The sequence below is a fragment of the Mesoplodon bidens genome, assembly GCF_964165515.1.
Source record: "Mesoplodon bidens genome assembly, chromosome: 12".
Lineage (NCBI taxonomy): Eukaryota > Metazoa > Chordata > Mammalia > Artiodactyla > Ziphiidae > Mesoplodon > Mesoplodon bidens.
In genome coordinates this window covers 86,820,985-86,847,512 of record NC_138168.1, presented here as the reverse complement: position 1 = coordinate 86,847,512, position 26,528 = coordinate 86,820,985, and the positions used below count along the sequence as shown (strand labels likewise).

The window sequence follows — 26,528 nt, the reverse complement described above, 5'->3', positions numbered from 1 at the left end:
GTGCCTAATGACCTAAAGGAGTCATTCAACCTGTAGTGTTAACACTTCTGATTTTAGTGGCATGATTTATGACCCTCGCGCCAAAATTCCAAACACCTTTAGGAATATGCAAAATAATCACAGTTGAAGCAAAAGAGGGAATTTGGAAAAGCCAGGTGCCCAAATCCTCTTTCTCCTATGACTTCACCAGACATAGAAAAAACAAATGTTTCTTGAATAAAGATTACTGCAGCGATTTTAAAATGTACCTAGCCTCAAAACATACTTGATAGCTTTTTATGAAAATTAATTATGATGGACTTCCTCCCTTTTCACTTTAAATGAAAAAATAAAAAGAAAAGAAATTAATAAAGAGCTAACAATTACTGAGCACTTTATATAAAAGGCCATTATCTCATTTAATTTAGTAACAACCTACGAAGGAGGTGCTATTATTATTTGATTTTCAAATAAGCAAACTGACTCTGAGCGAAGTTAAGTAACTTTCCCCAAATCAGAGGCTACTAATTAAAAGGTAAGATTCAAAGCCTGTCTGTCTAGTACCAACACCTCTGTGCCCTCCAATATATCCACTGCCTCCTCCATCCAACAAGTACCTGTGGAGAGCCTACCAATCATTAGACACTGTGCCAGGAACTGAGAGCTAAAAGGGAGCCAAACAACCACGTCCCTGCCCTCCTGGAGTCCGATGGCTATTGAGGCCAAGAGACAATAAATAAACGTTCACTCAAGTAGATAATTACAAATGGTAGAGGCTAGAACATGGTGGAAAACCACCGGAACTAGGAAGACTCAGAACAGAAGGACTTAATCTAACTTATAGTGAAGGGGTATGAGGTCAAGGGAAGGCTGACCCTGAAGTAAGCAGTGCTTAAAAGAAGACCAGGAGGAGGAGGAAGAATTAACAAGGCAAAGAAGGAGAGCAAAATATAACACCCCAGGTCATCCTTTTCTTAAAAATATACTTGGGGGGCTTCCCTGGTGGCGCAGTGGTTGAGAGTCCGCCTGCCGATGCAGGGGACACGGGTTCCAGCCCTGGTCCGTGAAGATCCCACACGCCGCGGAGCAACTAAGCCCGTGCACCACAACTACTGAGCCTGCGCTCTAGAGCCCGTGAGCCACAACTACTGAAGCCCGCACGCCTACATACAGCCCATGCTCCACAAAGAGAAGCCACCGCAATGAGAAGCCCGCGCACTGCAACGAAGAGTAGCCCCCGCTCGACGCAACTAGAGAAAGCCTGCGTGCAGCAATGAAGACCCAATGCAGCCAAAAATAAATAAATAAAATTTTTAAAAAATAAAAATATACTTCACTACAGTGAAAACTGCTGTACCCTAACACACACACACACACACACACACACACACACACACATACACAGAGCAGGAGGAGAGAATGAGTTCCTTTTTTTTCTTTTCTTGAGGACTGCTCTACTGGAAAAAAAATTAAAATACATATTAGTGTTTCAGAGAAAAATGAACAAATTATCTAATGTACTCATATATTCCAACACAAATTTTACTGTAAAATTAATACCAAATTTTAAACTCATCTTTACAACCCTTGTGTTTAAGGATAAGCAACCAAGAGAACAACCTTGAGACACAAGGATAAGATGCATTCTTATTCTTGCCTTTGGGGAATAATGCTGTTTTCAAAGAAGAAACAGTAGGATCCAAATCGTGCCTAGCTTCTTCAAAATGCCTTTTGATCATTTAGTGGATAAGCACAATGCTTGTTCTCCTGATTCAATCTCAAGGGAGAAAGGACAAAGTATTTGCAATAGCATCTTTTAAAAATTTTGGTAGAGCCGTGTTTTTCAAAATGAGGGTCACAACCCATTTGTGGATAATAAAATCAATTTAATGAGTCATGATGAACAACTTTTTTAGTAGAAGAGAACAAAACAAGAATTATCAGCATATATCATATATTACAAGGTCAAACACTGTTTCATACATTTTTGTTTCTGTTATACAGCACCCACATACTGTTGTAAAACATATTTCCTACCATAGGTCACAATCGCAGCCAGAGTTTCAACATCACCACCCTGGGACAGAAATTACAATCTTACTGCCTGATTGACCTAAAGACTGAGCACAGAAAAAAATAACGAGATCTCTAAAAAGGTTTGAGCGCTGGCACCTCTTTAGTCTGTGAACTTGAAATAAAGTTTCATGGGAAAAAAGGTGTGTACAATGAGTTTGAGGGAGATTTCAGGGTTGGGTGTTCTTTTTGCATTTTTTTTTCTTTTTCTGAAAACGAATCTTTTATCACTTCTCCACCCTATAAAGTCCAATTAATCCAGAAAGCCTAGTATTCCATCCATGGTTGGTGTGTGGGCCTGAGCTGAAGAGCACCTTTAGCTCTGGACACTAACGGGAGCACAGAGTGACAGAAGGAACGGGAGGCGAGAGCCTGGAGACCTGGGTCCTAGGCTGTGACCCTGGGGAAGCTGCAGCCTCTGTAGGCTGCTTTTCTCACCTCTGAAATGAAGGGCATGGCTCAGATGCCCTGGTCCAGGAAGATCCCACATGCCACGGAGCAACTAAGCCAGTGTGCCACAGCTACTGAGCCTGCACTCTAGAGCCCGCGAGCCACAACTACTGAGCCCGTACGCCACAAGTACTGAAGCCCACACACCTAGCACCTGTGCTCCACAAGAAGAGAAGCCACCGCAATGAGAAGCCCACACACCACAATGAAAAGTAGCCCCTGCTCGCTGCAACTACAGAAAGCCCGTGCACAGCAACAAAGACCCAACACAGCCAATAAATAAATAAACTAATTAATTTTAAAAAAAATTTGTGAGAAAACCAACTTATACCTATATTTTTATGTTCCTACACAAAAAGACTTCAGAATTTTAATGGTACAATAAAATTAATGCATGTATTAAATTTTCTTCCAAACTATTTCCACTGAAAGACTAAAAAGGTTGACAATTTCTATTAATTTTATATCTCCAAACTAGTTGTCCTCTAATAAGCCCTGTTGAGAACATTCTACAGTTCAGCAGTATCCTCAAATAGCCTGCTCACATGCAAAAAGAAAAAAAAAAAAAGCTCCACTGAAAACATCAAATCTGATCAGCTTTAAAGCTTAGCATCTACTTTTTTCCACAGAAGGCTTACTTCTTCTGAAATTATGCTGAAATGAAATCCTCTTATGAAACGCTTTTGAAAGAATGCCTAATATATTCTTAATATCTTTCCCTGCTACTTTATAAACATTTGGCATCCATATGATCCATGAGACTAATACTTCTACTGATGTCTGCAAAATACGACAAATGAGTGTTCTTACAGGTCAAAAACAAGTTTTCATTTTGCCTATACCATTAGTGAATAAATATCTAAAGGCAACTTGCACTCCATACGTGAGTGTGAGGTCTGTGGGAAATATAAGACTGTACCTACCACACCTACTTTCCAGAGAAATAATGTTCCTTTTAAAATACAGTGGTTTCAACCATGCCTCTTAAAAAGGGTAAAGTATTTTAACATAACATACATGTTGAGAATATAGTTATAGATCGAAGTAATAATTCTATGACTATAAAGGCCACCATAGAGCAAGCCCTTTGTTTGTTACTGCTGATGTTGCTTGTATCTCAACTACAAACTCTGTTATCCAGGTAGAACTAAATAATTAAAGAAAACCAAATGGTTTTCAGCTCAGATAGTGCATATATACTAAAATTTTTAAAAGGAAAATTTTAATTAATTTAAAATTTGGCAACAATAGTCTCTTTATATAACATATAGAATCTTATCAATTTTAGGAACAATGCAAAGCAAAGAGACTTAAAATTATAAATGTACAGGAATTTGGGCTCTCTAGCTTTTTATTGTAAAATAAAAACATGTAACGTTCATTATAAAAAAATCCAGGAAAAAAGTAGGATGTATCCCTTCAACCTTTTTTCTAGACACATATATACTTTTTTTTAATGGGTTCATACTAAGTATAAGGATTTTAAGAAGCCCAACTCAAATTATTAATTGTTTATGCAGAAATAAAGAATTTATCAATTCACATATCGAATCAAGAGAAAAATGGGGGTGAATGTAGCATAAAAGGACAATAGCCAAAGACTTCTTTTGGTCTCTTCTTTTCTCTGGGGTTCAACGTCACTGTCTGAAACCAAACTAGTTCTCTGTGAGATGGTGACTACAGTTCAGGGAGCTAGCTCTAGGCTCAGGACTCCACAGTATACATTTCAGTTACTAAAAAGAGCTTTTCTGTCCCCCAGCTCCAATTTGAAAAATCCTAGGAAAGAACTCGAATGGCCTGGCTTGCATCAAGCGCCCATCCCTATAGCCAGGAGTGCGTAAGCCGAGGGCAGCTCCAATCTGTACCATGGAGCTAGAATCGAGAGAGGGGGTTGGGTGAGGGGGCGGGACAGTCACAGCTGGTGGAGAGATCTATAGGAGCTGAGCAGCCACCTCAAGTATTGGCTACCATCTTCTGCACATGTTGTTGTAAAATCTGCTTTTCTCATTGAACACCGTGGTGGGTATGTATAAATCTGAAGTACCTGAGAATCTCTTTAAAAGTAGATACTCAGGTCCCACTTGTATGAAGACTTATCTAGAAGGAATTATATCATGAGCATTTGACCATGTCACTGAATATTCCTTAAAAACATGGTTTTTAATAGCTGCACAGAATTCTCACGTAGGTCTAAATTTTTTTAATTTAATTCTATGGACTTCCCTGGTGGCGCAGTGGTTAAGAATCCACCTGCCAATGCAGGGGACACGGGTTCGATCCCTGGTTTGGAAAGATCCCACATGCCACGGAGCAACTAAGCCCATGCGCCACAACTACTGAGCCTGCACTCTAGAGCCCACGAGCCACAACTACTGAGCCCGCAGGCCACAACTACTGAAGCCTGCGCACCTAGAGCCCGTGCTCTGCCACAAGAGAAGCCACCGCAATGAGAAGCCCGCGCACCACAAGGAAGAGTAGCCCGCGCTCGCCGCAACTAGAGAAAGCCTGCGCGCAGCAACGAAGACCCAACGCAGCCAAAAATAAATAAATTTATTTAAAAAAAAATAATAAATTTAATTTTATGACAAATCCAGAAAAACCACATACCATCATGATCTTTTTTGAACACAATACTCACAAGAGTCAAAAAGCATTTTATGAAAGACCAACCACTGACATCTTTGCCACACCTTTTTCAGAAACTACGCCAAAGGATTCTTTGTCGGGGGCAGGGTCAGAGGAGTGGATTATGAGGAGGGTGAAGACAGTTAGGTGATCCTCTGCGACTTACCATTAGTAAAAATCTACCACTGAGGGTTTTTTAAACAGATGGCTTTAAGGGGCTGCGCCTGTTAGGGATACAAACCAACCTGGTCTGTTGACATTAGTCACTAAGACCATTCAGCTGATTTCCCTGGCTGACGTCACACTTACCAATCAAGCTCTTAATTATACTTTGGCTTTCTACAGGCAAGAGAATACACTGACCCACCAGGTACAGACAAAGCCAAGTAGGAGCTGAAGCACAGTACCTGAACCTTGCTTACCTTATGCTGCCCAGGGAATGCCAGCTTATAAAGACCCACAGCAGTCACTGGCCAAACTCTTTTTCCAACATTACCCCCATTTTCTCTTTAAAGAAATTATTTCCAATGGCCTGACCGGAGGCATCAAAGTGTCTTTGTAAACAATACATACCACCTGGTCAAATGAGAAGGCTAAAACAACAGCATGCTATGAGTAAAAATGATAATCACTGAAGAATGAGGAATTATTAAGTAACAGGAAGTTATTAAGGCAATGTATCCAGTAAACAATCAAGACTTTATATCCCCTTACTTCGGTAGGGCTCAGAACAAGATTTACAAGACATTAAGAGAACGCAAGTGAAAGAAGTAGAAGCAACTTCTAACAATATGACAATTAAAGGGCACCACAAAGTCCCTCTTGAAAGACGAGCTGTCCCCATTTCAGAACATGAAGGAGCTTCTGCTATCACTGGAGCCCTTTGTTACTGCTGTGTGGCCACTGCTTCTCTGCCTAAAGCCACCTCTGCCAAGGGTATCTCCCCTAGTAAGGGTCTCAGGCCACGCCCATCACTGATGCTGCTGGAGAGCCTGCAGCTGCACCATAAGGTGGGTTTCGCTAAGGAGAATAAGTAAGTGAAATCCCATGGCAAGACTGAAACAAGCAGGCTCCAAGGGGACGTTCAAGGAGAGGGAGAGATCAAATCGCCCAGGAGGAACAGAACATTGAAGTACTTTTTTAGTAGTGAAACCCATTTTTTCAAATGAACTTATAAGAACCACATTATAAAAAGTAAATAAAGTCACTGGTTAAAAAAAGTTATTTCATGTAACAAGTACTTTACACGGGTCAATAAATGAGAACAAGGAGGCTATTTTTTAAAATAAATTTATTATTTTTTAAATTTATTTTTGGCTGCACTGGGCTTTCGTTGCTGCACGTGGGCTTTCTCTACTTGCGGCGAGCGGGGGCTACTCTTGGTTGCGGTGCGCGGGCTTCTCATTGCGGTGGCTTCTCTTATTGCGGAGCACAGGCTCTAGGCACGCAGGCTCAGCAGTTGTGGCGCACGGGTTTAGTTGCTCCACGGCATGTGGGACCTTCCCGGACCAGGGCTTGAACCTGTGTCCCCTGCATTTGGCAGGCGGATTCTTAACCACTGCGCCACCAGGGAAGCCCAAGGAGGCTATTTTTAACAAAAACTTTGTTTTTTTTTTATTTTTGCGGTACGCGGGCCTCTCACTGTTGTGGCCTCTCCCACTGCGGAGCACAGGCTCCGGACGCGCAGGCTCAGCGGCCATGGCTCACGGGCCCAGCCGCTCCGCGGCATGTGGGATCCTCCCGGACCGGGGCACGAACCCGTGTCCCCTGCATCGGCAGGTGGACTCTCAACCACTGTGCCACCAGGGAAGCCCTAACGTAAACATTTTTATGAACACTTACAGGGGATAGCAGCAGTCTCGTATCAGCCTTAATAGCCAAGATCTGTGTTTTTTTTAAGTGCAGATTCAAGAAATCACAAAAGTAACTTGTTCCAAATTAGGTTTAAAAGCTCTCCTTGTAATCTCAGGATCCTCCTACAAGTGACCCAGAAGCTTAAAAAAGAAATTATAAGGCACGCTTATTTCTAAGTTTAATCACTAACAACAGCAACGGCTATTATCCTTATCATGAATTATCTAAGAAACGCAGGGACAAGAAGCATCCACCAGTGACAACAGGCAGGGAAACCGTAAGACCACTGTCACTTCTCAGCCTGTTCTGTGCTCCCCGGTCATTACGTAACTCTCACGTCAGCACGCACTGAGCAGATGTACTGGGCCGGCACCTGCCGCACTGGGCAACGTGTGCGGGCCTGCTTTCCACAAAAGACCTGTGCATCAGCTCAGCCTTCCTAGCCAATGACACATCGACATGAAGTGCATGAGCAAAGACGGCAGATGGAGCTTTATTCTGGTCTGTCCCAAACCAGTCAACCTAGTAGCACAAGTCACATTATTGGTCTCCTATGCATTAAATGTGGCATCTAGCATTATTTGAAAATGCATGTTGGACTTCTTTAAAATGGTTAAAAACATAAGTAAAGGAAATTCAAATAAACAACTGCAGAGCCCCTGAAGCATCTTCTACTAATGGTCTACAGTAAGTTGATCAGAGGTCAGCTCTGTGTATTAAAAAGGGGGTGGTGACAATGAGGGCATATAAAAGAAAAAATAACAGCTTTGTCAAGTAATGTTTTACAGATTTGCTATTGTAAACTTAACTGCAATGTTGCTAAGAAAAATATTTCTAAGATCTTCTTGTTCTGTACACTGTTGTTCACTTAAAGTTGGATGAAGCCGATTATCCTGACCTATTTCTACTATAACAAAGACAGAAACCTGGCTGAAGACTCAAGGTTTCTTTTTATCATTAGAGAAACAGTCATTTTTTACAGCACATTTGCAATTCTCTGTTCCTTTTACCTAACAATGTTCACATCCATTTTTTCCCAGAGTATAGTTATACAGAAAATAACTTCTGATCTGCTCGTTTGTATAATGAAATCAACTCTCTTCTTCATGGTGGTTAAAGGCAGGGAATGTGCAGCCAGACCTGAGTTCAGCACGTGAAACCTTGGACAAAACACTTAACTCTGTGTCTCAGTTTCCTCATCTTAAAAAGAGACAGTAATAGTATGTTCCTCATAAGGCTGTTGGTCAAGATTAAATGGGTTAATAGAAGCAAAGGAAATGGCCCATTTTAAACGATTAGTAAGTGTTCGCTATTATTATTTTTAAAGAAAAATGTAAAGGAGTCAAAATACTCAAAGTATGAATCTACTATCAAATTTATATAATAAACTTTCTGACAAAAGTTCTAAAAATGTTAGATGTATTCCAAAGGACCAAAAAGAATTCTCATTACACCATGTACCATTATTTAGAGAAGCTGTTCCCTAAAAGTCCACAAGAGTATCTCGAAGTACCTCAGAGTTAAGGAAAATGAAGAACGACTTTCTTCACAGCCTGTAGAAACAAAACACATCTGTTTGGGCTGACTGGGTCATAACAAGCACGAATGTGGTTCCCGTATTCAGTTCTTACTACAGCTGCAGACTTTGTTTAAAATTTCTTTAAGGAGGAAAAAGAAAGAGGACACTTGACTCCCTGATTCCTGCAACTACAGAGCAAGACAGCAAGATGCAAGAGGAGACGTGGAAGTATTTTCCTTACAGGGGACAGGGGGCAGCAGTGTGCAATTTACACTGGGATGCAGAAGACAGGGGTAAGAGGGCATTGGAACATACAAACGGAGGCACAGAAGAGGGAAATTCTTAGTTATGGCGAATTTCATCTCCCGATCAGAAAAACGACATAAGAATTCATTAATAGAGCCCCTAGGGAACAGAATGCAACGAATGCTTTGGGTACCAAAGTTCCATATTAGAGCTTCCTGTGGGAGCAAAGTTTTGGACAAATCAATCCTTCACTTGATGTGCACGTGTGAGCAACAATCGGCACAGCGCTACTACTCACGGCCGGTAAAGGGCCCTCAGAAAGAGAAACCAACCTGTCTGCACAGCCTAAATGCAGTTTCTCACAGGAGAGCCAGCAGGCACACTCAGGGTGAGACAACCGGAGGGCAGGAGGAGAACGAAGGGGAAACAGCCAGTGTGCATCTGCTTCACGAGCGTCTACCTCTTTACTTGAGCGGGGGCGAAGGGGAGGTAGCATTTTCGCTTAGTAACGAGGGGCGTAGTTTCAGCGCGGCGCCGGTTCGGAAGCCTTGGAGGGGGAGGGGGAGGAGGGGGGGGTGCCAGTCCCGGCAGGACCAGGGGCGCCCCGCTACGCTCCCGCCCCGCCGCATTCCCGGCGCGCGGCGAAGCTGCAGGGAGGGCCTGCGGGCTGAGCGCTCGGCCGGACCCGCGGCGCCCCGGCAGGGGTCCCTGGGCCGACCCGGCCGCCGTGCCCTCCGTCCAGGGCTGCACCCCGCCCCTCCGGCCCGGCAGCCTGGATGCTCCCGCACCACCTGGCGGGAAGCAGAGGCCCCCACGCCCCCTCGGGCCCCCGACCGAGCTCGGGCCAGGACGAGACCCGCTTTCTGCGCCGGGCCCGCCGCGGCAGCCCCACTCACCTCGCCGCCCGGCAGCGCTCCGGCTCGGGTTCGGGTTCCGCCGGCGGCGGCGGCGGCGGCGGCGGCGGCTCCTCCATGGCGGCGGCGGGAGTGACGGCGAAGGCGGGCGGCGGGACCAGCTCGGCGGCGGCGGCGGCTTCTCTCATCCGTGCACGGAGCCCCGCATGGCCGCGGCGGCCAGTAAGCTGCAGCCTGGCGCGGGGGACCGGAGCCCCGGAGTGCAGGAGTGACTCGGCTCCGCCTCCGCCTCTAGCCCGCCGCAGGAGCCGCTCGCGCCGCGGCCATCTTGGAGACGGCGACCGGCCAGCGCCGGGCTACGGCGGGTGGCGAGGGACAAGCTTCCCAGGGAGGCGGCGGCGGGCGCGGGGATGGACCGGCGGGGAAGGCCGGGGAGGGGAGGGGAGGGGAGGGGAGGGGAGGGGTGGAGGCGTGGGAGACCGGGCGTCAGACAGCTAGCAGGTTGGGGTAGCGGCGCTCTGCCCCGGGGGCCGGGTCTCGCCGCCGCCGCCGTCTGGCTACGCTCGCGAGGAGTGTGCGGTGGGCTGTGCGCGCCGGTGCTCCCAGGTGGTCAGCGGGGGGCGTGCACCGAGGGCCCCGGGAAGGGCATCGCGGCCTGGGTTAGGCGGCGACTCCTGACTTTTAAGTGCTTTGTGAACTTTAGCAAGAGGATCGTCGCCAAACGTAGATGCCATCCTCAGAAACAGGGATGGATGTAACGCTCACAGCTCACCCGCGGGCGTGGAGGCTTTGGGAGACCTGTCAGTCCTGGGGGGCCGGGGGTGCACTCCGATGAAAGAGTAATCTTCAACACACACACAAGACTCAGGGTTCTGAGACTGTGTAAACAGAGACTCTGGAAACGCAGAACATTAAAGTTACCCTGCTATCAACAGGGCGGGAAAGAACACTGATCTAACCTTCTAACCTCTGGAATCTGGTATTGATCTTCCAGAAACTCGGGCTGGAGTGCTCCTACACTAAAGGAAAAAGAAAAAAGAAAACAGTTCTACAGATTATTTCAGAGTTGTAAAAATACTGTTGAAATATCACCGCCTCATTTACTCAGAGAGCATCTGAGGCTTCACAGTTTTAATTTGCAAATATTTACAAAATTTCCCTTAAGGTGAAGTCTAGAGTTAATTCAAAAACAGTATCGTTTAAAATTAAGTACATTTCTATTGAGTCAAATGCACTGGTTTTCAAAAGCTCATTTGGTGGAGCTTGAATATGTAAAATACACGTTTTGATTAAACGTTGGTAAGAAAAGTGGCCAAGGTGGAAAAGTTTAAATATGATTATATTTAAAGGCCAGTTAGCTATGTCGCATTCATAAGTACATTATACTGTATATACATATTCGTGTATTTCACATATATGTGTGAAATTAGCTATAGTGCATTCAAAGTAGGTTACAGAAATTTCTCTGTAGTTTAAGAACTTTTTCGGTCTATTTTCTTTATTAAGATAGTCTATTATTATATGACCTGATGGTGCTGAATTTCCAAATTGACATTCATTTTATTTACTCAAAAACAGTTATTCAACAAATACTTACTAAATGCATATATGTGCCGGGAACTAAGCTAGACGCTGGGGATATAGTAGTAAGCAAAACAAAGTCTTTTCCTGGTAGAGATAACATCCTAGATGAGTAAGGGGAAGAGAGAGAACAGAAGAAAAACAAACAAGTAAATACTTAGCATATCAGCGGGTGATAACTGCTATGGAGAAAAGTAAGCTGGGAAGAGGCTGGAGGGGACAATACTATTTTACACAGATTGGTCAGAATAAAGTTAAATGATTTGGTCATAGCACTATTTCAAAAGAAAATTGTGATAACTTCTTACTTATTGAATTTCACATTTTCTTTTGAAACAGTGGTATGACCAAATCACTTAACTTTATCCTCACTAACACATCTTTAAGTATTGTAAGAGTTGGAATCAGTTATAGTTCACAAATAACTCCTGAAGACAGTCAATCCGGGGCCTGTCCTCAGGTCTCCCCGCTTGTAAATCTATAATATTTGATGTATAGACCAGCATTTGAGAGATGTGTGGTTTGCTGTTGTTTTAGTTGCCACTTGAGGGTACTATTTTAGCAGAAATCAAGCAAATTTACACTTCACTAATCATGTAAGGCATGTAGAGACCCAAGTTAACTAGTACTAAGTGTTCAATTTAAGTGTTGTGATTTTTTTCTTCATTCAAGTTAATTTTGTGTCCCGTATCAGCCTTTTTTGTTTTCATTCTCCTCCTATTCTACGCCACTTCGTTTCTGCAATTCAGTACTCCAGATTCCAAGATCTGAATTTATTTCCTTCTTATGCACACCAACCTCACTTCTGCTCCTTGCCTGTGTTCTCTGACTTGGTGAACTACAGCACCTTCACCCAGTCAGAACTCTGAACAACCACCCACTCAGCCCCTGACTGATGGGTCCAAGTCCCATCAAACTCTCCCTCCCTCTGGAATCCCTTCACTTCTCTCCACCCTCGCTAGCTAGCTCAGACCACTGTCTCGTCTCCCTGGATAACCGCGACAGTCTCCAGCTCTCCCTGCCTGTTGGAGTGCTCACTCCCCAACCAATCTCTTCTCACGCTGCAGGCCACAGTAGCCTTTCTGAATCTGATCTAAACATGTCACTCTTATCTAATTCATTTTACTGACATCTTGTTGCTGTCACAGTAAAGTCCTTACTGGACCTTTCTGAGTTCTTCACATGCTCCATACCTGGTCCTGCTACTCGGATTGTGCAAAAGGAGGTTCTATTCCATCACACTACCTTTCCACTTGGCCCACCCTTTCCAGTCTAAGCCGTGCCTGCTTCTTCGGAGGCCACCTCTCACCTGGTGACGCACTCTCCCTAGGGCAGGAACAAGATGCAGGCACTCCTGCAGGCTACGAATTGGCATCCATTCAAATGGTGATTCAAAAATAGTCCAAAAGGGAAAAACTGATTTCATCTTAATAAAAACTATTCTTTACACACTAATTCAAGGCCACTGTGTGAAGAAAACTCCGCAAAGTAGTTCCCAGCTTTCTGTAATTCTAGTTTTCCTAATGTTCCTTTACAATCCTCCAAGCCAGAATCCTTCTTGGAAGACATATTAGCTTTACACGTTACAGAATCAAACAGATCCCTCTCTAAACAACACTATACCATGTATTCTTCGATGTTGGTATTCAACCAGCTTTGACCACTGACTTTGAGGGAACAGAGAGGCACACACATGCACCTGCCACAGAAACACTCAGCAACACAGACCAGCGTCAGGGAGACTTGTTTTCATTTCCACCTGAGGGTACTGTCTATTTCAGCAGGAACCAAACAAATTTACATCGAGCTGATCAGGTAACGCTTCATGTGTAGGAACCCTACTTAACTGGTACTAAATGTTCAGTTAAAGTGCATGACTTTTTGCCCCCGCCCAGGCCCTCACAGCCTTCACTCCCTCCAGCCCCCAGATTCCTTCTCTGCTGGGGTGTCCACTCCTTCAGGACAGACACCTTCTGTCATCCACCACTGACCTCTGACCACCACGGGAACAGTCCTGGAGGGAGGGGACCAAGGCTTCATTGGGTGCCCCAAACATCAGAGGAACTCAGTAAATATTATTGCTTTCAGAAAGTAGGATTTTTTTAACATTAATGAACTACTATTATAATTAGATTTTTGTCTCTAAATTTATCACCGTTTAGCATGTGGCTGATCTCACTGCCTTTAATCATGTTCTTAAAAACAATGGCAATAAGATCTTCAGAGGATTGCCTCTCACTCTGTCCTCGAGACAGAATTCACATAGCCCTTATTAACTTTCTTTACTTTAAAATGAGTTACAAAAGCCAGATTAAAGTTCTACCAAAGGTCCAGTTTAGGTTAAGCTACAGAACATTCTTAACTTTGCTTACTACTAGTTTCAGGCCCAATTTTGACCCATTCTACCACTATGATAAAGCCTTAAGCCAACATAGGTATAGATATCCATCTGTCTGTGTATCTATATCTATATATGTATCAGTGTTAAGGGCATCATTATAATGCCTTAGCATCTTATCAAGGCTAGTGTATTAGCAGAAAGTTAATTTTATGGTTCTGTGAAAAGATAATTCAAAAAGAATGTGCTCAAGCTATGCTGTAAATAGGGTTATGTCTTTGTTTAAGAAAACAACACAAAACAACAAAACCTCTAAGGCTGTAGGTTTTTAATTATTATGAGCATGGGGCTGCACTTTACCTAGAATAAGTTCCTCCCTTCCCTATGGTATTCGTGAGCTTTCCACCTAGATTCTTCACCAGCCCTGCCCTCTCCTCTCTGGTGGCTCCTTAGCAGCTCTAAAGAGGCAGAAAGACAAGAGTACAAACCTCCCAATCTGCTCGTGACCAGAGGGGATTGATTCCTGTTCACTCCCGCACACACGGAGAAAGGCCAACTCAGTGAAAGAGCAACGAAAACCTCACTCCAAGCAAGGAAAAGCTAAACTGGGCGTTTCATACGTGGATTTTTTTTTTTTTCCAAAATGATACTACGGCACCTATTTCTTCTACTTACCGGTAAAGCACACAAAAAATTGGATACGTACAAAGGATAATGAGGTGCCACACTTTTAAACGGTCCTTGTAACATTTAAATTTAGTCTTTCTCTTTTGAAGAGTGGCAAGTTAGATAAAATCTCCCTTGGTTTTTTTCTGAGAGGTGATTTGACCGTTTTTCTTATTTCTCCACCAGGACCCAAATCATCCCTTATTTCAGAGGTGCTTCTCTGTGCAAACAAAGGATCTAAAGAGAGTGCATCACCCCCGACAGCTCTGAATCATTAAACAAAGGACAAAACATTACTCTCGCTATTTTTTTCAGTGGTTAGAATAGTGTGAATGAAACTAATGAAGAGAAAGGAAGTGGCCTCCAACAAAGAACAAGTCGGACTCTAAAGGGTGAGAGGCATTAGCGGAAATCCACATGGTGAAGAGCCCTCCTTCTGGAAGCTTCCAGAAGGAAGCGCAGGCAGCGGACGTCAGGAGAGCCCACGTCTCATCTCTGCTCTGACTTCTCATTCCACCTCTCCAGGATCCTGCCAACGTGCGGAACGGGTGGCTTTAAACAAATGAAATCTCAGAGAGAGCCCGCTCTTCTTGCTGGCCAAACATTTCAGTTATTTCCCCACCAAAACAGCCACAGAACTTGCCTGATTCTCATCCTTTCGCTTCTCTTTCAGACATCCAGGTGTGCCTTTTAGAGAATTGTGAAGCTGCAGTTCCTAAATTATTTTCAGATCCCTTCAAATCAAGAGGCGTAGACTTTGCACACAGCCCGGAACCAGCGCTTGGAGCTCGTGTGGAACAAGCGCCAAAAGCTCCCGCACCCTCTCCCAGGGGCTTCTGCTCCCCATTGCCATGTGGCGGTGTCACCTCTCCCTCCAAATGAAGTTCAGGGGCCTCCCACCCGCTCTGGGAAGACTTCTCTGAGCTTCACCACTAGCCTGCCCTACCCTGACGGTGAGGTGCTCCCCTGAAGGCCCCCGTAACATCTCAGGCAAACCCTTAATTTAGCACTATCTACATCTCCTATTTGGTTGATGACATGTGTGTTTCTTACCCTGTGACCTTCTCCAGAGCGGGCAATATTTCTTGCTATCTCTGTATCTTCAGCACCTGGAATAACATCCTACACATAGTACATGTTCAGTAAAATGTCTGTTGAAAAAATAAACTGGATGGATGGATGGATGGATGGATGGATGGATCTAATTGGGGAAATAAGCCTAAGGTAACAATTACTGTGGTATAAATAGACTCTGAGAAGCATCAAAAGGCAGATTTTTTAAAGGGTAACATGTTGTGAAGAGACACAACCAAAGTAGACACAAGTAAGGAAGAAAAACTATATAAAATAGACATTCAGTATGAGGCATAAAAGCAATGTTAACTCATATCATGTGAGGTTTTAAGTGACAAAAAGTATTAGAAAGAAAAGAAATAACCTGTATTCTTATATTAACAGTGGACCATCTTAATGGCTCTTTGGGCTATTTGCGTCTATACACTTACACACCAACAAATAAAAGGCTCTTACATTATTCTGGTTGAAGTAAGATAGTAGTCAGGATAAATACTGAAATGGAGCTTAAAACACAGATTTTTACTGAGCTATGACTCTGATGCACATTAGAAATATTTCAAGGCAATGGACTCATAACCGAAGGCCAGAAATAAGTTCCAAAAAGAAAAGAGCCATCCTTCTGAAGTTTACAGTTTCAGAGTAGTTTTGCAACAACATGAAATCTTGAGTTGGAAACATCCTTGGAAGCTACCTAATCTGCCTTTTCAGAGCAAGATTTGTCTCTTCATCAATCACAAGTGTCCCAGTTTCATAAGGCAGTCTATCCTGTATTTTAACAACTCATTCTTAGGAAATCACTGTTTATAATACTTCCCAAAGTGCCTCCCTAATACATCTATCCAGTGTTCTAGCTAGGGCTACACAAAATAAATGTTTGACATTTGAGAACAGCTATTTTATGGTTGTCCTCCAAAATGGTAACAAAATTTTTTTTTTAATTTCCAGAGTAATCATCCTCTTCCTTCACTCCATCCAGACTTGGGTGATATAGGCTGGAGATAATTCCAATGGAAGATTTTTCTTACAATGATTCACTTGATAATCCAGATTTGGTTAGTTTTGATTAAACTAATCAGAGAACTTGAAATCATAACTTCAGAACATTTTTACTTCAAATACATTTCAAAATATAGTTAGAAGCTGTTTAAGAAAAGAGTGTTTAATTTAAACAAAGTGTCCTATTTAAACAAAGGACATTATGTGCTCATAGCAACCAGAATCATTCAACAGTATAAAAGGAAGGTGAGTCTTTGGTTTTTAGAGCACTGCTTTTCAAAATGTGACGTGTATATGCAGCACCTGGAGATCTTGTTAAACTGCAGATTCCCAAATCAGTGAGTTTAATGTGGGACCTGAGAATCTGCATTTCAAACAAACTCCCAAGTGCTGTGGATGCTGCCTGAAGGTGGACCACACTCTGAACTGCAAGGGTAGAGCATTCTGCTTGGATAGCCAACAGACCTGTGCTGAAAGAAAACGACCAAGAGAAAAGATGGAGGTGTTCATTTCAAGCAAAGGTAACTAAGCCTCACTGGCCAGGTGCAATCAGCACACATGTGGTAATCCTGGTGTTGTGGGTTAATTGTGTCCTTCAAAAAGATTATGGTGAAGCTCTAACCCTGGCACTTGTGAATGTGACCTTATTTGGGAATGGGATCTTTGCAGATGCATTTAAGATGTAAATTACGATGAGGTCCTACCAGAGTAGGATTGGCCTTAATTCAATGCAAGTGGCATCCTTATAAGAAGAGTAGAATCGACACAAAGATAGACACACACAGGGGTAAGGCGACGTGGAGAGACGGGGGAAGGCCATGTGACAACAGAGGCAAAGATTGGAGTGATGTATCTACAAGCCAACGATGGCGGGCAAATACCAGAAGCCAGGAAGAGGCAGGGAAGGATCCTCACCTAGAGCCTTCAGAGAGAGCATGGCCCTGCGGACACCTTGATTTTGGACTTCTGGCCTTCAGAACTGTGAGAGCGTAAATGTCTATTGCTTGAAGCCACTCGGTCTTGGTGCTTTGTCATGCAGCCCTGGGAAACTAATACACTAGATTTCACATAGTGGCCAGGAGGACCTACAGCCACTCCAGGAAATCACTGCCAGAGCATCAGGAAGCTGTGTTTCCTCTGAGGAAAAGTTCCCAGAGTGGGCTGGGAGGACACCCACACAACAACAGCCATGAAACAAAACATCCACTTGCTTGGGCGAATTTGAGGATGAATGCACTTACTTTACAGTACAGGAGTAACTTATAAGATGCCTACACAAAGAAGCATCTGTTTACATTACGTTTTAGGAGGGTTGTTCAAAACAGTTGGGGAAGTGAGATACAGATCAGTGGGTCTCCTCTTTGGCTGCATGACAGAATTTCCTGGGGAGGTTTTAAAAAACCTTAATGCTAGAGTCCCGCCCCTCTCCTACACCTGAGTTGAACTGGTCTAGGATGGGGCCCCAGCATCGATACACTGAGAAGATTCCTCAGGCAATTCTAAATTCCAGCCAGGGTTAGAACCACTGTTACAGATCCAAACTTTCAACTGCAGGATGACCTTGGGAAACATGGTCCAAGAGGATGCCTCACTTATTTACCGAGGGCTCAGTCAGAACAACACTGCATGGGCTAGAGGTGGGAAGACAGAAGTCTAGATAACCAGCTGCCGACTGCACGGGAGGTGCCATCCAGTAGGGATCCAGGCACCCACACACAGAACTTTCCAGCTTAGCCTTGACTGCACTGGTTGTCCACATGGGTGGCCCCCTACTCAATTTATGTATCTTTCCCCACGGATAGTAGGCCTGTGCTGCCAGTTGTCCAATATCTGCAAACAGTTGTTTGATATGTTTTGTCCAATTTTCTAGTCGTTTATAGTGGGTGGGTGTATTAGTTTCCTAGGGCCGCTATAACAAAGTACCACCGACTGGGTGACTTAAGACAACAAAAATTTATTCTTTCACAGGTCTGATGGCCAGGAGTCCAAAGTCCAGGTGTCAGCAGGGCTGGCTCCTTCTGGGGGGCTCAGAGGAAGAATCTGTTCCACGGCTCCCTCCTGGGTTGTGGTGGCAGCCAGCAGTCCTTGGCCTTCCTTGGCTTCCAGCAGCATCACTCCAATCTCTGCCTCAGTCATCACATAGCCGTCTTCTGTCTGTCTGTCTCTGTGTCTCTTCTTGTAAGGACACCAGTTATATTGGATAAAGGGCCCACCCTACTCCACGATGACCTCATCTTAACTAGTTACACTGGCAACCGTACTATTCCCAAATATCGTCACATTCTGAGGTTCCCAGGAAGGACGTGAATTTTAGGGTGACACTATTCAATCCAGTACAGCGTGTCAGTGTGGTTCCTGTCACTCCCCAAATATTCCAGAATCGAAGTCCTCACTTGAATTGCAAACTCCCTGCCAGAAGGATTGGTTCTTATGTCCTTTTGTGCCATTCACCACGCTCTCCACTAGTGCAACTCACATTTTGAAATGAGTTAAGAGTCCTGTGCTAAAAAATAACCAAGTATTCTGTAAGTACAGATTTCAGGGCCCACCCAGTCCCTGCTGGGTCAGTGTCTCTAGGGATGCAGACTGGGAACCTGCATTTTCTAGGGCTCCTGGGTGGTTCTAATGGGGTCGAGCCTTGTTCTCTACACCGAGAGACTCTAACGTGGGGTTCGATGGCATATGCTTTGCAGCAAAAGGGAAGTGAGTTCAGATTCTCACAGGATGTATTAGTCAGGGTTCAAGAGAAACAGAACCAATAGGATACATATATATTTATGTATAAATATATATCAGAGATTCATTTTAAGGAATTGGCTCACAAGATTACAGAGGCTGTGGGCTAGCAAGGTGGAGACAAGGGGAGAGCTAATGTGCAGACAAAATCCAAAGGCCATCTGCTGGCACGGTTCTCCCTTGCTTTAGGGCAGGCTTTTGTTCTATGCAGGGTGTCAACTGATTGGATGAGGCCCACCTACATTATGGAGGGCAATCTGCTTTACTCAGCATCCACCACTTTTAATGTTCATCTCATCCCAAAAAACCTCACAGAAACATCCAGAATAATGTTTGACCACGTATGTGGGCAATGCATCACAGCCAAGTTGACACAAAATTAACCATCACACAGGGGCTCAGCAAGTCCAGCACTGAGAGCGAAATAAGAGAGGAGCAGGTGGAAGGAGGGGGGTAGTAGCAGGTTGGCACATCCTAGCTTTGTGCTTCTCCAAGCAGGATCCTTAGGCCACCGGCATTGCAAGCTCTACACGGAAATGCAAATCACTAGTTCCCACCCAGGAATCAGTGAATCAGACCCCTGGGTTAGGACTCAGGCATCTTTTCAACAAATTCCTGGGTTATATTTGTTAATAAATATAAGTCATACGTGTATATTATAAATATTATAAAATATACTGTATATTTATTATACATATATATCACTATAATAAAATTAATATTTACATCTAAATGTGATATAAACCTATTGTATAAATATTATATTATAATGTATTTATATTAGAAATCATATAAATCAGTGTGAGAACAAGAGCCAGTTGTCACATTAGATCTTTGGTTTTCTTTGCATCTTTCTTCTAATTTTGCACCTGGTGCAGCAGGGGAAGTTTAAGACATTATATTGACCAACTGACTGCAGAGCTAGAATCGTCTGTGTCTCAAACATGACTGTCATAAAGCAACACATGTGGGCCCTTCTGGAAGGAGGCTGATGAGAGACAACTTTGGACGGGAGGTGGCATTTGAGCAGGGCCTCAAGAGACCAGTGGGTTGTCACAGGTAGGAGGCTGGGAGGGCACTGAGGGAGAGAGAAGGACAGAGAGTAGAGGCGCACGCAGTTCAAGGTGACGTGGTGATAAGGGTGGGATGGGCGGGGCTTAGGAAGTGAAGCCTTTCAGCTGTCATTCTCTACTTTGTGTGCAACCCACAGTGGCTCCCCGATGGCCCCCAAGTTATTCTCCTCAATTTAGAGTGGTTTTTTTTTTCATAGTGTGATTTTTATTGATTTTGGAATGTTTCTTTTTTTTAATGTATTACATTTTATATTTTATATGTGCTTATTCTTAGCATATTTTAGATTTTACTTCATGTACAATTGGAGGGTTTGGGGAGGGGTTATTGTTATTAACTTTTTATTTTTATTCAATTTTTAAAGGTTGCTTTCCATTTGGTTACGACAAAATATTGGCTATGTCCCCCGTGTTGTACAATACAGCCTTGAGCCTGTCTTACACCCAGTAGTTTGTGCCTCCTACCCCCCACCCCCTATGTTGCCCCTCTCCCCCGCCACTGGTAACTAGTTTTTTCTCTATATACCAGTTTAGAGTCTTAATTTTAGATTCTTAGTGCAATACAAACTGTCAAAATGAGAGGGCAGGTTAAAATGCATGTGGGAGTTGCCGTGGTTCCCCAGCAGCAGCCCAGGGGCCTGAGCCTGAGGTGCTTGGGCCACTTCAGCAGAGACTGTTAGCCCCCATTCATGTCTAAAACCACAGAGGACTGAGGCCTAGGGACTGCGAATCTCTCTCTCCACTGGCAGCCTGGTGTGATTCATTCATCCCAGATCCCCAGTCTGTCAGCATCCCCAGGTCCCATTTCGCTGGGCGCTGGGGTGTGAAAGCAGAAGCCAAGCAGGTGGCTTGGACATGTCAGAGCACTTCCGGCCAAACTTCTCCTGTCCCCACTGCCTGCCAGGCCTGACGCTTCTGTTAGGATTAGGCCTTCACTGTGGGTGTTTGCAAAGTGGCCAGACACCTTGGCCATGTGAGGGCGGATGTGTGGGAGAGCATTCTGGTTACTTTATCTGGGTTCTGGGTTTGCTCCCATTTCCTCTTTGAAAGTGAAAAAGAAGGAATAACGCCTGAGTGTGGAGACAGCCCTTGTCCTCCAAATGCAGGCTTGGTCCCCTTCCTTGTCTCTCCTCTATTCCCTGAGTCCAACAGAGTAGGTGGGACAGCGAGTCTGTCCCCTGCATACTCCATGCTTGAATGGACACCATGTACCCGTGATAACCCCACCCAGGGGCATCCTTACATCTGTGGTCCAGATTCCAGTGCCACAGCTCTCAGGCTTCCAAATTCAACTGCCTCATCTCCTGATTATTAACATTAAAAAAAAAAAATCATGGGCCTTCCCTGGTGGCACTGTGGTTAGGAATCCACCTGCCAGTGTAGGGGACACAGGTTCGAGCCCTGGTCCAGGAAGATCCCACATGCCGTGGAGCAACTAAGCCCGTGCACCACAACTACTGAGCCTGCACTCTAGAGCCCATGAGCCACAACTACTGAGCCCGTGTGCCACAACTACTGAAGCCCGCATGCCTAGAGCCCATGCTCCACAACAAGAGAAGCCACCACAATGAGAAGCCCTCGCACCGCAACGAAGAGTAGCTCCTGCTCGCCGCAACTAGAGAAAGCCCGCGCGCAGCAACAAAGACCCAATGCAGCCAAAAAAACAAAAAAACTTCCTCAGCCAGTTCCTCTAGGATGTGGCTTGCAAATCAGCCTCCCTTTCCTAGAAGTGGCTCTTAGACACTTTAGATTGAGATGAAAGTTTGTTTTTAAAAAGTACTCGTGTCGAGTTTAAGAAAGAACACTGTCAACCTCAGAGCATGAAAGAAAAGATAAGCGTTAGAGACCTCTGGCTTTATCGTGATCCTAGGCATTAAAATGTTTAGAGGAGAAAAACAAGAGATCTTAAAAGATGCTTCATTATCAACATTAACAATTTCTATAATTGCACATTAATGGCCCCCCCTTTATTTCTGAGCACTTTCAGGACACCCTCATTTTAGGCGAGATTATTACTCACCTACTGTATGCAGGCTCTGTGCTAGTCACACAAGGAGGAAAAGGTCAAGCTCACCTGGGAGTGTGGGATCTGGCTGGGAGATAAGGTAACATTTAAGTAACAATGTCAGGCAGTTAAGTGTCTGCCCTGCTCTCTGCCCATCCTTCTGGATCTAGACTGTTACCTCCTCCGTGACAAAGTCTTCAGCCTCGCCAGGTCTCTCCCTACCAGGGCCCAGCATTCTCAGCCCACCTGGCCACTTCCGGGAGCACAGCCTTCACTTGTGAATTGCTTGTCTTGTGTGTGCTGCATTTGTCCCTGAGCTGGATGGCAATCTTTTGGGAGACAAGGATCTACATTTTTTCTGCATTCTTCTCAGCAACTAGCACATGGACAAGACTCAATAAACAGTCAAGTGATAAAGCACAGGGCTCAGACTTCACGAGGCCCCACTCCCTGGCATCTCAGAGAGGAGAACGACCAGGAAGTAATCAATGTCAATAATTGTGATCAGTTATGAGCTAGAAGCTCCAAAGGCCAAGGTCAGTAGGTTATCTATTTTCACATCAAAACCAATCATAACCAGCTTTGTGTGTTCTGAACTAATTTCTGAAAAATAAACAAAAAGCACCCCAATTACTAATCCCAGGGCACCCAGACTATCCAGTGGGACAATGCAGGAAGGGGACGAGGGATCTTTGAAATCTTTGTTATTCAGGAAACATTTCAGTGAATATAATCATGACAAGGCCAGGTCTCTAATGTTTATCTTTAATTGTTACTTGTTTTTTTTTTTTTTAGTTTCTGCTTTATAACAAAGTGAATCAGTTATACATATACATCTGTTCCCATATCTCTTCCCTCTTGTGTCTCCCTCCTACCCTTCCTATCCCACCCCTCCAGTCAGTCACAAAGCACCGAGCTGATCTCCCTGTGCTATGCGGCTGCTTCCCACAAGCTATCTCTCTTATGTTTGGTAGTGTATATATGTCCATGCCTCTCTCTCGCTTTGTCACAGCTTACCCTTCCCCCTCCCCATATCCTCAAGTCCATTCTCACGTAGGTCTGTGTCTTTATTCCTGTTTTACCCCTAGGTTCTTCATGACATTTTTTTTCTTAAATTCCATATATATGTGTTAGCATACGGTACTTGTCTTTCTCTTTCTGACTCACTTCACTCTGTATGACAGACTCTAGGTCTATCCACCTCATTACAAATAACTCAATTTCGTTTCTTTTTATAGCTGAGTAATATTCCATTGTTACTTGTTCTATGCTCTGATGTTGACAATGTTCTTTCCTTAATTCAACATGTGTGTTTTAAAAATCAACTTTTACCTCAATTGAAAGTACTTAAGAGCCATTCCTACTTTCATGAATCAAAGTTGAGTCATGGGTATGAGGTGTTTGTAGCAGTTCATCATGTCTGCTGGAAATGGGTTTCTAAATTCTACCAACCTTCCACATAAGCAGCTATTAAAACCCACCAATGTCTGAGTGGTAAATGCTTCAATTCCTCATAGTTTTAAAATTTTGAGCAATAGTGGCTTTACTGAGATATTTGTAGTGGAATAAGATATTGTAGTTTGTTGAAAGGAATCAACCGTGGTGGCTCTTAAGCTGCAGAACCTGGGCAGAAGAATTCAGGTTCTGATTTGCATTAGGGTGTGGGTGTCCTCTGGGCTGTAGACCTCATGACCCAATACAGTGCATTCTTGCGCCTCCATCAGCTGCTGAAAAGTGTCCACGTGGACATTTGAAACACCGCCTCATCACTACAGGTGCTTATACTAGTTAAGTGAAAGGAGTTTTGAATTAGAATATAAACACCTCAATTCAGAAAGCTTGACATTCAAATGTAGCCCTGCAAATAGCCTCATGGTCTCGAGGAAAAGCTTTGGATTTAATGTGAGGGGTTTTCTTTGTAAGCCTATTCTTTGAAATATTTGGTTTTTTAATAGACTCAGATTCCAAGAAAGCTAAATAAATTTCTTCAAAATATACAAGAAGTTCGGAAAGTTTAGAGATGATTTGTACCCGCAGGAAACAGCTATTTCTTTAGTTATTGTAATTCGGTTTATGTCCAGGCTCCGACCAGAGCACAGCAGAGCCCGGAGGTCTATCAATGGACTCATATCACTTCTGTTGCCAAGTTTTTCCTGTAGATTTCAAGCCACAAGACGATTTCGGGTGACAGATTATTCCCAAATTTTATAGACTTTTAAATGTCCTGCTGTTACTGAGATTTAAAAGAACTAGATCTCACAGAGAAGCTGAATGACACAGGGAGAGAAGAGACACCATTTAGGTATTTATTTATATACACCGATTCATTGAGCACCATTTGCTGCCGAGCACCTGTCTGCAGCTGTGAATGATACCAAAGAGGAAGGAAGCAAGAGAAGACGGATGTCTTTATATCTTATACCAGTTACTCAGGTATAATTTCCTGGCGTAATGCAAGAATGATCATACCACTTATGAATTTTTAAATGATTGATATCTGAAAAGAAATTAGGACTGTGCCTAGCACGTACGCAGGCATTCAGGAAATGGTAGCCACTACAATTATCATTACGTCTCTCCTTCATGTAATTATCGTAACATCGCTCCTTTAGGATCTATCAAATTTTCTTTAAAATTGTAGGTGAAGATGTTACCTATATGGATATCAAAAGCCTCTTTTATAAATAATATAAAGTATATAATAATATATTAATATATAACATATTGTTTTATATTTCTATTACTTTAATAATTATATTCTATGTAATTATATATTTATACTATATTAATATTACATATTTTATTATATTGTATGTTTATAATATGTTGATGTTATATATTTATATTTTTGTATTTTTATAATTAGACATGATATAATTATATATCATAATTATATATCATATGGTGTTATATCATAATTATAATATATCATAATTATCAGTATGTCATAATTATTATAATTATGCTATAGAATTATATTGATATTTTATATAAATAAAATATAAGTAATATAAGTTCCATTTAGAATAATGAGAGTTTTAAAGAGCTGTATTGTCCAATAGGGACAAAATGGAAGTAAAAAATGTGAGCCATGGGGGCTTCCCTGGTGGCGCAGTGGTTGAGAGTCCGCCTGCCGATGCAGGGGACACGGGTTCGTGCCCCGGTCCGGGAAGATCCCACATGCCACGGAGCGGCTGGGCCCGTGAGCCATGGCCGCTGAGCCTGCACGTCCGGAGCCTGTGCTCCACAACGGGAGAGGCCTCAACAGTGAGAAGCCCGAGTGCCACCAAAAAAAAAAAAAAAAAAAAAAAAAATGTGAGCCATGTATGGAATTTTTAACTTTCTAGTTGCCACACCAAAAAAGTAAAAAGAAATAGGTGGAATTAATTTTAATAGTATATCTTATTCAATCCAAATAACCAAAATACCATAATTTCGACATGTAGCAAATACAAAACTTTTTTAATGTGATATTTTACGTTTTCACACCAGGTCTTCAAAATCCAGTGCATTTTAGTCCTACAGCACATCTCAGTTCAGATGAGCTACATTTCAAAGACTCAGTAATAGCCACACGTGGCTACTGGTTAGCATATTGGACAGAGCAGCTCTAGTTGACTAATTATAACTGATAATAATAATTATATAAACTGTTGTGATTCTTTTTATTACCCTGGTTGCCAGGAAACCCAAGGCTAAATTTGGTGCTCAATTACAGAGAATTTCTCATCCAGAGTGCCTCTAAAATGTATTTCTCTTCCTTCTAAATGGATTTGAAACTCTTTGTTTTGTGTGTCCTTTTAGGGGAATAATTTAATATTAATACAACCATAAGGATAATTGCCTTCTATTGTTAATAATAATAATAATTTATCAATCACTCACCGTGGACCAGGCAGGGTGCCATATGATTTACATGTGTCATACAGCAAGGCAATGCTACAGCTGAGACCAGAGCTGAGGTCTGCTTCTAAAGCCCTCATTCTCAGCCATTTAACTCTTATGATGCTCACAGCAATGACCATGGCACTTTGTGCCACGAACCGCGCATATACTCCATCTTCTAATCCTCAGAAGAAACTTGCGAGGCAGTTATGTTGTTCCCAATGTACGGGTGAGAATCGAGGCTCAGCAGTCAGGTTCACTAGTTGAGGTACAGCTAATAAAGACCAGAGCCAGCATATAAACTCAGGTTCTAAGTCCACTCACTTTCTAAATGTTTTCTGCTTCAATTATGTAAATAAAGCCACAACTTTTAAGAGATCAAGTTCCTTTCGGAGCTCAACACATCACAAAGTTATTCATGCAATAGCTATATTTTGAGCTCATTTCATGAGCCAGTCACTGTCTCCCTCCCTGACCCCAATGCTGGGGATTCACAAATGGAAAATCTCTAACCTTACAGAGTCTGTCATGGAAGAGATGCAAAGTGGAGAAAACTGTCACAATTGAAAATTCT

General features: G+C 43.3%; 1 protein-coding gene across 7 annotated transcripts in view; it reads right to left on the bottom strand.

Moving 5' to 3' along the window:
• Nucleotides 1-26,528, bottom strand: part of MAP3K4 (mitogen-activated protein kinase kinase kinase 4) — a 164,369-nt gene that overhangs the window by 97,210 nt on the left and 40,631 nt on the right. For 2 of the 7 annotated variants that reach the window (XM_081250457.1, XM_081250459.1), the window contains exon 1: nucleotides 9,643-11,329. The exons of 1 other annotated variant lie outside the window; for it this stretch is intronic. In XM_081250457.1, the coding sequence (XP_081106583.1) occupies nucleotides 9,643-9,788 (146 nt within the window). In that variant the 5' untranslated portion in view covers nucleotides 9,789-11,329. Of the gene's footprint in view, nucleotides 1-9,642; nucleotides 11,332-26,528 lie in introns of those variants that run through there. 4 more of the 7 variants (XM_081250461.1, XM_081250462.1, XM_081250458.1 and 1 more) reach the window with 3 other exon arrangements.